General features: G+C 36.2%; 1 protein-coding gene across 10 annotated transcripts in view; it reads left to right on the top strand.

The window, feature by feature from the left end:
- Window positions 1-13,906, top strand: part of HEATR5A (HEAT repeat containing 5A) — a 66,797-nt gene that overhangs the window by 37,612 nt on the left and 15,279 nt on the right. For 6 of the 10 annotated variants that reach the window (XM_065838787.2, XM_065838783.2, XM_071809380.1 and 3 more), the window contains 10 exons: window positions 606-711; window positions 1,891-2,081; window positions 2,539-2,698; window positions 3,750-3,939; window positions 4,504-4,673; window positions 7,706-7,732; window positions 9,551-9,689; window positions 10,796-10,978; window positions 11,829-12,068; window positions 12,788-12,969. In XM_065838787.2, the coding sequence (XP_065694859.1) occupies window positions 606-711; window positions 1,891-2,081; window positions 2,539-2,698; window positions 3,750-3,939; window positions 4,504-4,673; window positions 7,706-7,732; window positions 9,551-9,689; window positions 10,796-10,978; window positions 11,829-12,068; window positions 12,788-12,969 (1,588 nt within the window). The remainder of the gene's footprint in view (window positions 1-605; window positions 712-1,890; window positions 2,082-2,538; window positions 2,699-3,749; window positions 3,940-4,503; window positions 4,674-7,705; window positions 7,733-9,550; window positions 9,690-10,795; window positions 10,979-11,828; window positions 12,069-12,787; window positions 12,970-13,906) is intronic. The other 4 variants (XM_065838791.2, XM_065838788.2, XM_065838786.2 and 1 more) reach the window with 3 other exon arrangements.

Raw genomic sequence — 13,906 nt, 5'->3', positions numbered from 1 at the left:
ACTTAGCATGTGAGTCCGATCTTCACTGTTTAGACTACTTAGGATTTAGTGTCATCCCAAGGCAGCTGTTTGTGTATGAACATACCTGCCAATAAAATTGCCACGTGCTTTATGACGTGTTCTTCTGACTTGTATTTCCTTGAGCTTTTTGTCCCTACTGTCATCAGATTGCTGATTGGTTTTCTTCAGCTTTTTCTCAGACTCGAAGTACTTGTGGCAGATAACTGCATTTTCCTTTTCCTTTTCTTTTACCTCCTCCTTTCTCAAGTGGAAGCCAAAATGCATCATTCCTGTACACAGTTCCTTTTAATAACATCTGTCTAATGTTACTTAGATATAAGTGATTATCTGTGAATACAAATGTTATAAGGAAACAAAGGCAAAAGGTTCGTGTTCGTAAAGTAATTACCTATGCTAATATGGAATACAACGTTTTTTTGTAGTAGACAGGGATGTCAGTTGAAGGAAAATACTCAACAGTTAGAAACAGAGGTGGAACAATTCTATTACCCTATAATATATAGGCTTTGTTATATGTTTAAAAAAAAATTAAAAGCTTGATTTGTTTCCTTAATTCTGTGGTTTCTTTTCTGTTTTTATTTTAGGCTCCAGGTGTTAGAACAGTTGCTGAATTCCATAAAGCAAACAAAAGGTTCACGGCAACAAATAGTACAACTAAATGTTGTGTCAGCCTTTTCTTCTTCCTTAAAGGTAAATCTCATCTCTCTCTCTCCTTTGTTTCTCTGTCACTAAAACGTGACATCTGTTGGTTCAAATGTGTCTACACAGAGGTTCTTATTTTGATTAACAGTCAAGGTGAAGATCAGTCCTATTTTCTGTGATAATCCATTTTTTTTTGTGATGTCACACTTTTCTTAAGTGCTGAAGAGTCACAGTCTAATTTTGCCCTTTTTTTGTAGTGTTAAAGGGCTAGTACACTCTAGTACACTATCATCCACACTAATGTCATTCAAATAAGAGAGAGATGGAAATATTCTGTTTGTATCATTTCTGTCTTTATCACTATCTCTTTCATATTTCTTACTGTATAAATAAAAAAGTAATGACTGGTAAAATAATCTCATAACCATCTGCCATTTGTTGCTTTTCCATGATACTTTATTTGTATTTTCCTTTGTTTGTGGGCAGTTTTTATTTTTCCCTTCTTAGGCTTTCTTCAAACTAAGGCAAAATGTTTTCAGAATAGGCAAGATCTTTCATTGTTCAGTATTTATATTTGGGGCATATTTAATATGCAATCCAGATAACAGCTGTAGCTCTTCACAGAATCACAGAATCAATGTTAGGCATTGGAAGGAACTTCGAAAGATCATCGAGTCCAATTCCCCCGCTGGAACAGGAACACCTAGATGAGGTTACACAGGAATGTGTCCAGGCAGGTTTTGAATGTCTGCAGAGAAGGAGACTCCACAACCTCCCTGGGCAGCCTGTTCCAGTGCTCTGTTACCCTTACTGAGAAGAAGTTTCTTCTCAAATTTAAGTGGAACCTCTTGTGTTCCGGTTTGAACCCATTATCCCTTGTCCTATCATTGGTTGTTTGGCCTAGTATTTTTCTTTGTGTCATTATTCCATTTTCACTGGTTTTCTTCTTGATATTGCTTCCTGAATTTTATGCTAGTGCGTGGTTTTATTGTGTTCTACTGCAGTCTATCCCGTATTTGTTAAGATCAGAATGTCGATATTGTAACGTGCCGTGATTTACACTTAGCTGAGTTAGACTTCTAACTTACAAAATAACAAATAAAAATGGAGAAATTCCTCAGACAAAAGGGGAAGAAAATTGGATTCCATCTGCAGGTCTTGTAATTTTTGCATGACTGACAGGAAAACACATTCTGATTACTACACTGTCTTGCTGTCTATTTTTAGCACTTGGCTAACTGCAAGGGAAATTTAGGTCCAGAAGAAGTTAGAAGGTCTGCCCTGACACTGGTAATGGGTGCCTTGGAAAGCAATAATCCCCTCCTGAGATGTGCTGCTGCAGAGTGTTTGGCCAGATTGGCGCAGGTGGTTTCTGACAGTGCCTTCGCTGCTGGATTAGCACAAGTCAGTTTTGACAAGTAAGATCAAAAAAGGTGTGGTAAGTTACTGGTTGAGTTTATAAACACATTTGAGAAAATCTACCTCGCCCCTATTATGGTAACAATTTTTAAAAGCTGGTTTCCTTTATGAATTTGATGTTACTTAAGAAATTATCAGGAAAAAGCACTGCCTGGCTTCTGCATGTGTTTCTTAGTTTTTGTGTTCTTTAGGAAGATTTATATAAGTAAGCATGTGGACTTTCAGATAAATTAAACGGGCTGCTGTTCTAGCAGCAGCATTTACATATATCTAAAATATTTTTGGTATTTCCTTCAGATAAGAGCAGATAAATTAACTTAGAATTTTGGCAAAATATCGATGTCTAATAAACTATTTTTGTGTTTATGTAGTATAAATGCCATTTGTACATGTGCTTATTAAATGGTATCAGTCTTGGTCATTACACTAATAGCTTTCTTTCCTTGTAATTAATAGGCTGAAATCTGCTAGGGATGTGGTGTCAAGAACAGGTCATTCTTTGGCTCTGGGATGTCTGTATAGGTACCTAGGAGGAATAGGTTCTACTCAGCACTTGAATGCATGTGTTGGAATCCTTTATACTTTATCTCAGGACAACACTTCTCCTGATGTACAGGTACTTGTCACTTATCTAAAAATGTTATGTTACACATGAACTGATTTATGGTCTGGAGTATTAAGTTTTTTCTTGTAAGAATAACACTTCACGGCCTCTTAGATGTACCTCATAGGTGATGGGTGGAGGACAAAGGCAATAAAAATTACAGCCCCTACTGAAATCCACCCTCAAGCAAGATCTATGATGACATGTGGGAGGTTCTTATTTAACTCTCAATGCGGTTGTTAAGGCTGATATGCTGGTTTCAAAAGGAATACCTGATGTTTTAGGAATTGACTAATTTCACATTCACCTCGACTAGATAGTAGCTAGTTTTTTTGTTTGTGTCTGTCTGCTACAAAGTTTACCTCACAGTATTTCTTGTTGAAGGGTTATGTATTAAATAACAGGGATTTGTAGCCTGAATGCTGTAGAACTTGGTCACTAAGGCCTTGGATAAGACAAGATGTTTTGAAGACTAGTTCAAATTATTTCTCTATTAGCTATCAGAATAGCTTTAAGAGACATTGAGTGTATTCCATGTAATTGTCTAAATCTTGCTTAAATAGTTTTTTAAGCTTTATCTACAATGTCTTTACACAGAGAAGAACTGTAGGTTGACATGAAACAGATGCGGCTATTGGTGCAAATAATGGAGACTAAAACAATATGTTGTTTCAGCAACTTTGTAGTATTTTTTTCATAAATCTTTTGTTCTTGCACGTGGAACTAAGAAATTTTGCAAAGAGTATGAGGTATTTGAGGAATAATCACTATTAAATTTATTTACTATTAGGTTGATTTTTTTTTTTTTATTAACAATGACCAATTTAAAATAATTCTTTCATTGCAGAACATAGAATTCCTCATAAAATATTCAAAATGGCTTATAAAGCATCAGGTTCTTAAAGTTTCTTTCTGTAACCTCTCCATTTGTCCCTTTGGAGCCTAAAAGTGCAATTTTCATTACACTTAATTACTGAATTTCACTTCAACTATCAAATTCTAAAAAGATCTTATGTTTGTTCTATCATGTAGACATTACCTGACTGCTTATTTTCTTTTACAGGCATGGGCACTACATTCTCTGTCACTGATAGTAGATTTAGCTGGTCCCTTGTATCATGTGCATGTGGAACCTACTTTATCTCTTGTTCTGATGTTGTTGTTGACTGTGCCTCCTGCTTACGCAGAAGTTCACCAAAGCCTTGGTCGCTGTTTAAATGCACTTATTACCACGTTGGGCCCTGAGTTGCAAGGTAGGCTATAAACAACAGCGTCAGCTTTGTTTAGCTTAGCAACAAAATTGCTAAATGTTATATGAATGTGTAATTCAAATTTTATCAACAAGGAACTGCGTGCTAAGTATTTTTCATCATTGTAAGACAGTATTTCACAGGCCATGAACTTATGCTATGAAGATGACATGACTCCTAGTTTTTAAAAAGTAGTGTCTCTTTTTGACATCTTTTCCTTCATTTGAACTGGTTCTCCAAGCCTTACCTTTGGCTGAAAAGTCTTACATTTAGCATGAAAACATACTGTATTCATATTGAGAGTTGAGAGCCAGTCTATGTCTTAGTTATGACACAGACATTTAAAATTTGTATCTAAATCAACTTTGGATACCTGGACACTGAAATTTTCACAGAGCAATGTGATGGTTACTCATTGATATCAGAGTATAACACAGTTACAGAAAGCATCCTTCAAGAGAATGACAGTTAGGGGTGGCTTGGGAAAAAGGTTATCAAGTTTTAAAAAATAAAAAAATTGATATTTTAAAACCGAAAACCTAAACCCTTTTTCTGTTCTGAATATAGGCAGCAGTGCGACAGTTTCAGCCTTAAGAACCTCCTGTCTCCTAGGCTGCGCAGTGATGCAGGATCATCCCGACTGCCTGGTTCAGGCTCAAGCCATCTCTTGCCTTCAGCAGCTTCACATGTTTGCTCCTCGACATGTCAACTTGTCTAGCCTTGTCAGCTGCCTGTGTGTGAGTACACTTTTACTAGTGTGTATCTTTATATTTTAAAATGTTTTGTTCAGAAACACTTAAAAAATGCAGATGCTTCTTTAACCAGATAAACTGATCCTTATGTAGGGGTGAGGTGTTTCATATCTTCCTACAGGCAAGTATTCTTTATGTTTTCAGTTTTTTCTTCAGTTTCTGTTTCCCCTTTACAAGATGAGCACATTCCGTAGAAATCTTGGCCTTCTGAACTGCTTGCAAGCACATTCTGCTACTCTTATTAAGGCCAGTTGTCTGGCAGGATATAACATCCATTTCAGTTTTAGGCTGGAATTGTACCAACTATTTGATGTTGGCCAGTGTTTTTCCTCTGCTGCTTTTGATGTCTTAGGTGAAGGACTGATTTAAAAAAAAAAAAAAAAGCATGTACTAATGGCTGAGAATTGTTTTGTTTGGATTTTTTTTCATCATGTAATTTGTAATTTCTGCAGCACGGGTGCTTCAGTGTACTGACTTCTTGGCAGTCACTATAAAAATTTCTGACACTTTCATAAGTAATAGTCAAGCTAGGTCTTTGGAAAAAATAGCCAAAACTCTTCTTCAGCCCCATTTGATGAAGTGGCAGGGGGGGTGTTTGTTTGCTGTGATTTTGTCTGTTTGTTTTTTCCCCAAAAGTCTCTGTCTTTGAGTAGCTGGTGTTCCCAAGTACTTAGTTCTATGAAGAAAGCAGAAACAATAAATAATTTTCTGTTAGTTATTAGCCTTCATGGGTTTTCAAGGACTGGCTAGGGCGTTTTGTTGCTTGGTTGGTGTTTGGTTTTTTTTTTACGTAAGGCTGCCTAGTCCCTCTGTAAATGAGAGAGAAATAGAAAAAACCTAGACAATAAAGTATGGTGGGTTTCTTTTAATCTCTCGTCTTTCTTAACACAGTTCTTATTCACATCTTCCCCTGGGTAGCTCTAGTATACCAATAGTAACCATATATTGATTTTGTATAAAGTTTGGATTCCTTCTATTTATCTTTATTCAGTTTAACTGGAAACATGATTGTGGGAGCCAGGAAAAAAAAAAAAAAAAAAAATTTAGCCTCACATTGTGTTAGGCAGGGATATAATAGTAGCAGAAGAACTGGAACTCACCTGACGTGTTCTTTCTTTTAACATGTACCAGTTATGATTTTATTTTCTCTGAGTAAAACACAGTTTTTCTTACGTTGATAAAATCAGAACAACTCATATATATAAGACACTGTCTTACTCAGAGGATGTATTAGGATTTGGGATCATATGTAAGTCCATGTGCAGTCTGCTCCCATGCACAGTATGACCTCTCTAACTAAGAGCAACTACCTACTAATAAAAAGGATGCCATTATAAAGTTGTCTTGTCTATACAATATTATTGATTTTTATTGTTTTTACAAGTTGTCTCAAAGTACTTCACACAGTACTTTATAATAATAATTAAATTACTCAATTGAGACGAAGCATGGTCCATGACTTGGGTGTGTGTGTTCGTGCACTTGTACAGATGTGTGTGTTCACCTCAACCCCGGAAATTACTGTGAGATTCACACAGAGGGTTCCACCTTACGCAATGAACTTTTCTTATTCTCGTGAACTTGTTACAAAACTATGGCCAATGTTGCTGATGCTGACAATTTGGTGAATGACAATATTTCTCTCAAGAGCGTCATAAACAAAGAAGGTTTAAGTGTGTGCTTTGCAGGTCTGTGAGAAGATCATTGCACAGGCAGAATTCTGCATTTGTAAATTCTCCATACATCCATCAATGTAGTTTCCACCTGCTAAATCATCATCTTACTAGGGAAGCAGAATAAACTGTTGGACTGGACCTGAAATCTGCTCTTGACTCTGTTGTTGGCTTGTGAGGTGACCCTCAGCAAGTCGTAATCCATGAGTTTAACTTTCTGCAAGTGGAGAAAAAGATGTGACTGTCCTCCTTTGCAATGTGTTTTGAAGTCTTAAAGGGAACTAGAGTATAAAAGCTGAGTGCTAGATACTTTGGATATTCACCACTGCATTCTTTATTTAAGGCAGAAAAACAGGCAAGGCAAAGAATCTGTGGTCAGATAAGCGATCTTCTCCCCTTCTGTCCATAGAAACATGAATTCTCACTCATAAAATATTGAAAACAAATGTGCAAATAATTTTTTTTAGTGACATTTGAACAAACTTCCCTCTCTACCCTTTTCCCCCAGGGTTTCCAGAAAATTTCTGTGTCTTCAAACTTGCCTTTTTAAAATTCTGCAACAGACATTTTCTTTTTCTTTTCTTTTTAAAATAAATGTGGCATTGGGCATGCCAACACAACCTCTGTGAGCAGCTGCAGGCTGCCTGCTCCACCTGCCTGCCCACCCCCTGGAGCATGAGTATTTAGGCTGTTCCATTTGTGACTGTGCTGGCAGTAACAAAACACAACTCGGGCCGTGGATACGCAGCTTCACTGGCTCTTTTTTTTTTTTTTTAACTGTGTACATGTGCCTGTCATTATCTAGCTTCCCTTCTTCAGCTTCTGAAAGTATTCCTTGTTTGTCAATTGGAACTCTTTTCATGGGGCTGTGCATCTAACAGTATTGCTTATCCTGTCAGTTAAATTCTTGGCTCCAGTGGAATAGAAATAATATGCCTTTAATCCTGTCTAACGTTAGCTCTGAAGCCAATTTATGTGAGCACATACTTCTAAAAAGTTTATCTGTGTAAACTCGTGATATAGCAAACATCAGTTTTCGGCTGCAAAACATTAAAGATATTTTGAAATACAATAAGTATACGATGTCAGTAACTATGGCGCACTGTTGTCTTGGTACTGTTAAGTACTAATTTTAGGGGCAGCTGGCTTGCAATTTAAGTATGTTCAACATTCAATATAAGATAAATGAACTAAGCAAATCAAGATTTTGGTATGTTTGAGATAAGATTCTGCATTTTAATATATGCTGAATTTACATGTAATGATCTCCATGTGTGGTTGGTATCACTGTGATATCTATATTTTGGTTTTGTCATGACTAGTTTGTCATTTGTTTTTGTGCAGGAAATCTTGTTGGATAATTCTGTGTTGGTAGGTCCTTGTGCCTTGTTAATCCTAAACTCTAGCAGTTTGCAGTGGTGTTTTTTATTTCATCTTTTATCTTTTCCTTTTAACCATTTTAATGTAATTTCTTTTAGCATGTCAAGTGACTCTTCCTAACTTTCTGCGGATGGTAGACATGCAGTTCATTTGTGTGCTTAGTGAGGCATAATTTTGTTTTTTAACATGTTAAGCACAGAAAGGGAACTGTTTGTTCATTTAAGTTTGTATGTCATGCTTGCACTTTGTGTCTGTAATTTAGTCCTGTCCCCTGCTTAGAATGTGGAAGAATGAGAGAGATGACAAATGTGCATCTTGCATTATTCAGTAGTCTTAATTGGATCCTCTGGTTTTTCCCTATTAAAAACAAGCATGCAATTTATGCATGTTCAACTTGCAGTAGAATGCCTACCCTGCTTGCATAAATGTTGCATTAAATGCCTCACTTGTTTTTTCCTAAAGTTTAAATTAAAGTATTTTGCTGACATACATATTGAGTTAGGTTTCTTTTCTTTTAGAAGAATTATGCAAAGAATGTATCTTTGTGTGTATTAAATGTGTCATTCTGACTATTGTAGATTCATGTGCATGCATAGAAATTCAGAAGACAAAGCTTAGTTTTGTGAATTTAACAAAGCTGAAATTCTGTATCACTTAATCTTTTTGTCCTGCACTTGTTCTTTTCAACCTGTATGTGAACTAATGTGTACTAGTCATTTTGACTAACATGTCTTGACCTGTTGCTGACAAATGAGGAGCGTGACCTTACTGCAAGATTTCCTTGCTGCAGACACTCAGCTCTGTCTGGTTTAAGGATGGTGACAGCTGAGGGTACAGAATTGCTTATTTGTAGAGAGTAACTTTTTTGATGATAGCCTAAGCCTAATTTAAAAGAAGCTGCATAAGTATTGGTGTAGCCATCTTGCCTGGTCATGGCACTGGTTCATTTTATCTTTGGGATCCTCTTCAGAATGTTCTTAAAACTGAAAGCAAGCGTATAATAATCAGAAAGCTCCACTGTAACAAAAAGAGGTTATATCTTCGGTTTGGTTTGGTTTTTTTAAGTGTTTTTCCTTGTTCCTGTAATAATGAATCTGTTATGCTGTTATGTTTTCAATATAAAAACCAAACACTGGCCTGGTGGTGTTAAAATATGGTGATTCTATAAACTTTTTTTGCTAGAAACTGCTCAGGAGAGCTGACTTGTCTCAGCATGATACATTCACCAGTAACCCTCACCTTTTTTTTCACCTTCTCTAAAATGTAATTTAATGTAATCTGAGTATATAATATTTTTTTTTTTTTTTGTGATGAAATTGCAGTAGTGTTCTTTGCCCTTTCTTGAAAACTTCCTTCCATGCATGGAGATTTACTAAAGCCTCATTGACTGTCTCACCCTTGGTTACATTGGCATTTCTCTAGTTACATCTGAGGATAGTTTGCCTAATTTTCTCTTGAACTGAGTTTTCAATCCCATTATATGTACCCTGTAGTCAAGGAATAGAGTTAATTATTCAATGAGACCACAATTCAGCTGTCAGTGAAGTTAATGGGGGTCTTTTTATCGATACCTGTGGGAACTGGGGGAGATGGATTTGGCCCCAGATCAGCCTTATAAGTTACCCTTGGAGAGAAAATGTTAGAAGTACTGATATGTTAGCCTAGCAAGACAGCATCAATTACCTGCTTACTGACCCCCTGACTTCACAGATTTGTCATACCTGCAATTGTTCAGAAAATACCTGCCTTACTGAGGTATTGCTATTATATAAAGGTTTATTAGCCATATTTCTTTTTTGCATGTTCCAGGTGAATCTCTGTAGCTCATACTTATTATTGAGACGTGCAGTGGTAGCTTGCTTACGTCAGCTTGTGCAAAGAGAAGCTGCTGAGGTATCAGAATATGCTGTTGCATTGGTTAAAGAGAGCAGAGAAGATTTTACTCCAGGTAATGTATTAAAGTTTTGAGATCCAAGAGCCTGACATATTTATAGTGAATTTTAAACACACTCTGCTGTGGGTGTGAAAACTTTGCTACATTCTGGAAATCTTTAACTCAAAAAAGTTTTCTGCTTCTGCTCTATATAGTACCAAATTATGGAAGCATCCAAACCCTTTCTTAGTGATACAATGAAGATACTATTGCTTTTCATATACTGTAGATAGTAAGGGTCACTAAATGAGAAGATACAACTGAAGATCCAGAGAAACCTAAGCTTTTCTGTATCTAGCCACTAACTTCTTCATAGTCCTGCATTTTACATGCATATTCATAATTTTATTTTCCCACATAAATCTCTTCTTAAATTAAAAATCTGTCATTGAGGGAGGTGTATCAGGCCTGTTGAAAAAGTTTCTATTGAGCTCTTTGGAGAACTAGTTAATGATCAGCTAGGATCCCTGAATTTTTAACTTCCTAAGGGTTTGAGGTTTTTGCTAAAAGGCCTGAGAATGATCAGTAGTTCATCCTCATGTGTCTTCCTGTGAGGGGATCGGGGTAATAAATGATTTCACTTTGGATTTCAGTTCAAGCTCATTTGGGAATTTTCAGAAAAGATAGATTATAGCCATTTTGTAAAAATACTGCTTTTTAAAGTTGGTAATATTGGGCAAAATAAAATTGGTCATATTCATTTAACAATTTTTTTCTATGTGTCTGGTTTTGAGCTGCTTTGGAGAATAATTTTAACTTCCCTTTCTAGTTTGAAAGTTGGTTTAGAATTACCTTATATGAGTCAGTGTGAAGAATCAGATGGCCCAAGATAATTTTTTTTGGGAGCTCAGATGCCATGGTGGTGGTAATGCTGTGAAATTCAAAGTAGGATTTGATTTTATTTTTCCTGTTGTTAGTATGTTTCTGTAAAAGTTCAAAGTTTGTTTTATACTCAGATGACCTAGATATGGTATTAAAGTAATTAATACTATTATTTCTGAAGTATTTCAGGGCTAGATACTTGTGCAGAGGATGCTATGTGTGCAACCTTCAGAGGGGTTTCTATGGTCATTACAGGAGTTTGTGGTGAACAGCATTCAGCTCACAGGCTTTGTTCTTAGCAGATGTTAACATCAGAGAAATAGGCCTGGAGGGGGCATTGCTGGGCCTGCTGGACAAAGAATTGGATCAAAGACTGTGCCAAGATATCAAAGAGACTCTGACTCACATGCTTACTTCAATGGCAGTTGAAAAGCTCTCTTTCTGGCTGAAGCTTTGTAAGGATATTCTTGCTGCCTCAGCTGGTAAGTCCTAATACACTCTAGTTGAGAACACAATGAAAACAAGGGCTGCAGCAGTGCAGTGTGTCCTGAGGGAAAGTATTCTTGTTTCTTCAATGTCTGACATTTCTGAAGTGTATCATTGTACTTCGTATTGAAACATTGGACCTGTAACTTAGTCCTTTCAGAAGGAACATGACTTTCTCCCTTCTAATTGCCTTTTCGCTTTGAACACGCTTTTGTAAACATTTTAGTATGTGTTGCCTGTTCATGTTCTTGTTGATTTATGGTTCTAATGTTAACTTATTTCCATATCAGAAAAGGAAATTCAGAATACATTTGAACTTGTGGGTCTTGTGCAATTACCTACAAAGAAAATAACCAGACCCTCTCTTCAATTAATAATAGGAAAGATGCAGACCTACTATATCATAAGAAACTCCTGAGCAGATAAAATTAATTACTATACTGATTATTGGGGTGGGAGGGTAGGATTATTTTCTTTTACTTGCAGTACGAGAGGAAAACTTCTTGGATTTAGATTTTTTTATTTGGAAAGGTACTAGCTTCTAATGTGTCACACTTACTTTCATTTTTTTTGTTCTTTGACTTCTTTCACTGCAGTTCTTTGTTTACTTTCGTTGTATTGATCTTGTCTTCCAGCAAGTAATATCAACCAAATGCAGACAGTTCTGTTGCATTTGTTTTTAATTCTATCATTTACTGTAGGACACCAAGGTTGAAGAGAGTCATAATGAGTTGGAAGCTAGAGATGGACTTTGGAGAGATTACTTTATGAGACCTTCTGTAGTTTCAAGTTACAGTAGGAAAGAATATGATATTTCTTCTTTTCTCCCGTGTGTCCTAAATACAGATTTCAACACAGTAGCTTCAATAGATACCACTCAAGAAGAGGAAAACGCCAAAGGAGATGATGCATCTGTATTAACATCTGACAGTGATGAGAGGTTCCATCCTTTCAGTAATCCACGATGGTCTACCAGAGTTTTTGCTGCAGAGTGTGTTTGTAAAATTATAAGCCAGTGTGAAAATGCAGGCAGCGCACATTTTGACGTAACTTTGGCTCAGGAAGGAAAACAACGTGATTCAAGAGGTATGTGTTAAGCCCTGAAAGAGTTTCACAGAATGCAAAGTATGCTTAAAATAAGTGTTAGCTGTTTGCATCTTAATCAGAAATTTGGTGTTTGTAATTGTTGAAACCTTTAATTACTCTGATTAGAAGCCTATATTTATTAAGTTGTAGAGCAATTTTCATGTTCCAAAATATTGGCATATCACTGCAGCATTTACCCTCGCTTTCCTGGTTATAGTACCATGGCATATGTGTAGGAGGCCATTGTTTCTGCATAAGCATTGGCAGTCAGAAGTGATAGTTGGCACCAGCCTACGACATCACAGTTTGGTATCTGGGAGTATGACTAAAAAAATGCCACTTTTTTTTCTTTCTATAATTTGCATGATTATTAGTAGAAACACAGTGCAAATTTTCAGTACCTCTCTATGTTTGTGTGGAGGCATTTTGTGGGAAACTCTTTTTTAGAAAATCTGCCTCATACATGAAGATATTTATTCTTTATGCTAAGTACTTTTTTGGTTACATTGAAATGGACAGGAGTCTAGATTAGCTAATGTAAGATGTTCAGGTAAGATTGTTGTATGTGTAAGCTGCCTTAAGTGGATCTTTGATATGTTTTAAGGTAAAATGTTAAATAGATATTTTGAAAATGTTGGGAGCTGTCTTATAAAATATATTCTGTCTAAATCTAATTTTAATAAAACTATTTTCTTTTTCAATGTCTGCTTTCTCTTCAGATGACTTTTTGGTATTGCATTTAGCTGACTTGATCCGGATGGCTTTTATGGCTGCCACAGATCACAGTGATCAACTTCGTCTTTCTGGGCTTCAAACATTGCTAATTATTGTTCGGAAGTTTGCATCTGTTCCAGAACCGGAGTTTCCAGGTCATGTAATTCTGGAGCAATATCAAGCCAATGTAAGCACCACTGCTAATAACTTATAAAAGTTTAGAGTTACAGTTTATCACTAAAAGAAATTTGCTTTTTTTGCAGTGCGTAGCACTAGAGCTGGGTTTCAGTTAGTTACTGAAACTATTATTAACTTCTTTGTACTTAAGTTACTTAGAAAACATCTTTTCAGTTGGCGTATAATGTTTTAGCCCCAAAGAAGTTTTTCAAGTTTCAGCATTTTTCCCTCTTTCCTTTTTGAATAAAGCAAAAAGAAAATAGAACAAAGGGGTGTTTTTTAGAAATAATTGGTTTCAAAGTCTGGAAGTATTCCAAGAAATATTAATAACAACTACCATTTAAAACTCTGCTTAGAAGAAAGTAGCCTTTGCACACCGAAGTTCACATTAGAAGATCTTGGTCAATAAATAAACTAGAGGGGGTAGGTAAAAGCATGGTTGGTTTCAGTTAAGTCTTGATTGAAACTTAAATAAAAGATGTCCTGAGCATTTTGTATTCCAGGTGCACTTGTGTTAAATATGACAGGCAGCTGTATTAAGACTCATCTGGCTCCCATTCTTCAATGTCTAGCAGGCACTGAATTAGTCAGATCACTTTGTCTCATAGAAATGGAGAGATCTTGAAACTGAAGACATCCTAACCTTCTTTGATCTTGCTTTTGCCATTAGAATTCTATTCTAATGACACTTCTTTGTGGGAAAGGAGAAATGTCGTGATCTAGTCTGGAACTTCCAAGGGGAAAAATATACCATCTGTCCTTGCTGTCTGGAACCAGCAAGCACGTCACAAGTAGAGCTAATAGTACTTCTTCTAACCTTCACTACCCTTAAGGTGTTTCTGCTAATACTATGCATAGAACTTCTCATCAACTATTTCATAGTAGTTGAAGAGAGGTGAAGCAGTTAAATATCTAGTCTTTTTCTTGTCCTTTTTTTTTCTGTAACA

Source organism: Patagioenas fasciata, chromosome 5 (genome assembly GCF_037038585.1).
Source record: "Patagioenas fasciata isolate bPatFas1 chromosome 5, bPatFas1.hap1, whole genome shotgun sequence".
Classification (NCBI taxonomy): domain Eukaryota; kingdom Metazoa; phylum Chordata; class Aves; order Columbiformes; family Columbidae; genus Patagioenas; species Patagioenas fasciata.
The sequence above is the reverse complement of the archived record's forward strand: the minus strand, read 5'-3'. Positions and strand labels throughout refer to the sequence as shown.